At 36.0% G+C, this 3,293-nt stretch overlaps 1 protein-coding gene across 1 annotated transcript; it reads right to left on the reverse strand.

Moving 5' to 3' along the window:
- Positions 1-2,199, reverse strand: LOC113495427. The gene is made up of 4 exons (XM_026874139.1): positions 2,075-2,199; positions 1,604-2,009; positions 1,055-1,119; positions 1-255 (listed from the first exon to the last, which is right to left on the reverse strand). The coding sequence occupies exons 1-4, from the start codon at positions 2,094-2,096 to the stop codon at positions 206-208; spliced, it is 543 nt and encodes a 180-aa protein (XP_026729940.1). The 5' UTR covers positions 2,097-2,199; the 3' UTR covers positions 1-205.
- Positions 2,200-3,293: the final 1,094 nt, after the last annotated feature.

Genomic DNA, 3,293 nt, shown 5'->3' on the forward strand with positions numbered 1-3,293 from the left:
TTTAGATTGAAAAACCTTTCAAATGAAATAAACAAATCAAAATCAAGTTCGCTTCATCCGTTCGACGGCTACAATAGTGTGGACTCACCTCCTACTTAAAACTTATAACACCCTGTCAATTTTAAGTCGGGGCTAAAGAAGATAAGAAATTAAATAGCTGATTAAGTGTATTTGGAATTGACATTTTATTGTTTCAAGCGTTCGCTCATTCATAGTCATATTGCCGTTTGCGCATCGGAGCGAATGTTGCAGAGCCTGGTAACAAAATATTTACATATAAAAAAGTGAAAAAGAAATAAAAACCAACCAATTTTTGGATGAAGTTTATAGCTGTCAGCAAATGGTAAAAATTATTCGATGTTCAACGACTTTTCGTTAACCAACAATTCTGTGACTGAGCATGATGTGTCAAGGACAAGCATTTTTGAGATTCTCGAATGCTTCTGCTCTGTATGGGTGCCTCGTGCATGTGACACAAGGTAAATTACAAAACGTGTACACAACAAAGGTCTTATGTAGGATCGCATGTTGCATAGCAACAGATGACGTGGTGACAAACTATACTAAAGCTACGTTTAGATATTCGACAATATTGTGTGTGTTTCGTTACAATACGGGGAGAGATTTTGGTATCACTCGTGACCGATCGTCAACGGCAGTGTATCGCAACATGGGCGATTTTCTCGTACTAGCTGGATAATCCATAATACTTAAGGTCTATCCTCCGATACTTGACCAAGTCTCTTGCAATTCTCCACCGTCAAACAAAGTCATCGACTTTAATTTAGTTCATTTTAGATTAAACAAACTGAAAGTCAGTCATAAAATAATGCTGTCTCTGTCTTGTCCCACATACGCTTGCTCGTGAACGTATTTTTTATCCCACTAAACTATCCTTTGGTTTATTTTCAAAGCAGCCAATTTATGATATGTTTGCTTTATATAAAATACGCGATTATGAACCAAAGTTATCTAGACTGCACTTGAAGGCCGTAAGCGTAGCCTTAAACTATGATTAAAGAAGATATTAAAATTTCATCTCTTTCAAAATTACCTGATAAGGGTGCCAAAGGCTTGTTGTCTCGCCGAAGCTTTTTCAGCTTTTTCTGTGGCTGAAGTCTAGAAACAAAAACAAAGCAACTTAAAGAAATAAAACCAAACTTAACTCTAAAGCTTCCGTAGACTTTGGACTTTTTGTTCGTGTGTAAAAATATGACTTTAAGATGTCGAGATCGACCACCTAGGGGGCCTACCACCACGTCTTAAAGTCATTTTATAGCGAGTGTGGCAGAGATATGCTACGCTACGCTGTTCCACAGGCAGTGGTGTCTAGCAACACCTTTAAAAGTAAGACTGACACTTCTTACAGATGGGAAATCTGCAGGTCCACCTAGATCTAATTCTCCAGATATTTAAATTATTCGTATCACATCGAGTTGGACTCGCAACTCCCGCCTCTGCGTTAGCTCATGATTAAAGACCGGTTGATTCCGAAATTAGTCCGGCAATCCCGGTAATACGCGTGAGGTTATTAAATAAATAATTCAATTATTATTACACACTAATAGTAGGTTAATGAACATATAAGTAATGTGGTTCTTACAACTGAAATAAGACGTCCCTGAGTTCGTTTCTATCGGAGCTTCGCTCGTGACGAGTTTTGTCAATGAAAAGCTCTTCGTAAGAGGATTCGTCATCAAACATGTTACTATTCAGAATGTAGATGTGAGCATCATCATTATAATTATAGTTATAATATCTATTCGTTTTCGTATCGTCTTCTGTTTTCAGAGAACTCTTCAACTTGCTTAGCAACTGCTTTGCTAGTTTCGATGCTTGGTTGTCAGTTCTTGGGGCTCGAAGTAACTTGAGTAGGGAGTCAGAACCCTGATGGTTTTTCGTGTTAGTATTGAGATTTTTCAACTCAAGACCATTGTCAGTTTCACGAATCTCGAATATTTCAATTTTTGGAGTTCCGCGAGCTTCGATTGTTATAAACACCAGGGATACTGCAAACATTCATTGACATTCAGTGATAGTGCCTTTAGAAATTGAAATATTGTTCTATACTTACATATCCCAAAAAAGAAGTACATGTTTTTGTAAGAGAAACCCAATCGTTCTAAGGGAACATTAGAAACAATAAAATTTCAGTTCTTTATGGACATTTTACGAGTGAAACCCGACATTTATCTATCCTATTGAATATTGGTAAATCGTAAATTTGGAAATTTCATTTGTTTTATCGCTTATCGATTGCTAGTTATTGCTGTTAGGTTTTTTATTTCAATTTTATATGGAACAGTATTTTATATGCATTATGTATGGAGGTCTGTATTCGCTTACACGTGTTTGTTACACGTGGGCTCATATATTTCTGGATAATTCTACTCTCACATAGTTACTTTGTTGAGTTTTTACTTTTGATTAGCTTTATTTTTATTAAAAACTTGGACGTCATAACCTTCTTGAACTCAATAAAAAAGTACGCGTGTCAGTGTTTTTTTTTTTTGGCTTGAAAATTTCAGTTTTTAGTTTTCTAATTAAAGTAATAGAAAAATTACTTCATGTGCAAGAAACTCTTTGCAAGACTTTAAAAAACATTTAAACGGATGGACTAAGTAGTCGACTTAAATAAACACTACTGTGTCAATTTGACTGCATAGATAGCTAAGAGATAAAGTCGAACCCACAATGCGCGGCTTGTTGTTGTTTCGATCCTCACGTAGTCTCAAGCGTTGGTGTGATCCACCAATATTTAGTTATATCTGTATTTCTTGTGCGTATGACTTGTTTGTAAAACCCCCAGCGACACAAGGATTCAATTCCACAGTACGGAAAAAAAATGTCAACAAGCCTTTGTTTCGACAGATTAACCATACAACTTACAAAATTATCGTCAAACAGGGCTTTGACGTATTTCAGTTACAGTTACAACTACTAATAAAACATCGGAAGCTAATCTGTCAATGACGTCACCAAAAATAACTTCGCAATAAACAGAGGATTTCCACAAATTTGATATGACAGAAGTGTTTGGCCCAAATTGTCTCCGTCGAGACATAGAAATGCTTTTATCTCGTGATATTTAATACTTTCCCGTAGCCATAAGTATTTAATTGGTCGTTTGAATGACGCGTACTTTAGCTTCCTTGACGTTTTAACTCAAATGTTTATGAGGTTCACTGTGTTGGCTCCAATTTGAAATTTTTTTTTGGAAAATTTTGTTTGGGCCAAATCGGTGTAAGAAAAAGTGAAAAATATCAAAAAACGGTTTCTTCACCATAGGCATA

This window comes from Trichoplusia ni, chromosome 6 (genome assembly GCF_003590095.1).
Source record: "Trichoplusia ni isolate ovarian cell line Hi5 chromosome 6, tn1, whole genome shotgun sequence".
NCBI classification, from domain to species: Eukaryota; Metazoa; Arthropoda; class Insecta; order Lepidoptera; family Noctuidae; genus Trichoplusia; species Trichoplusia ni.

Coding starts and splice junctions, on each gene's coding strand:
- LOC113495427 (XM_026874139.1), bottom strand. CDS start 2,096: ATGTACTTCTTTTTTGGGATAT. Junction 2,010..2,074: donor GTACTTCTTTTTTGGGATAT/GTAAGTATAGAA, acceptor GAATGTTTGCAG/TATCCCTGGTGTTTATAACA. Junction 1,120..1,603: donor AGGGACGTCTTATTTCAGTT/GTAAGAACCACA, acceptor TTTTGTTTCTAG/ACTTCAGCCACAGAAAAAGC.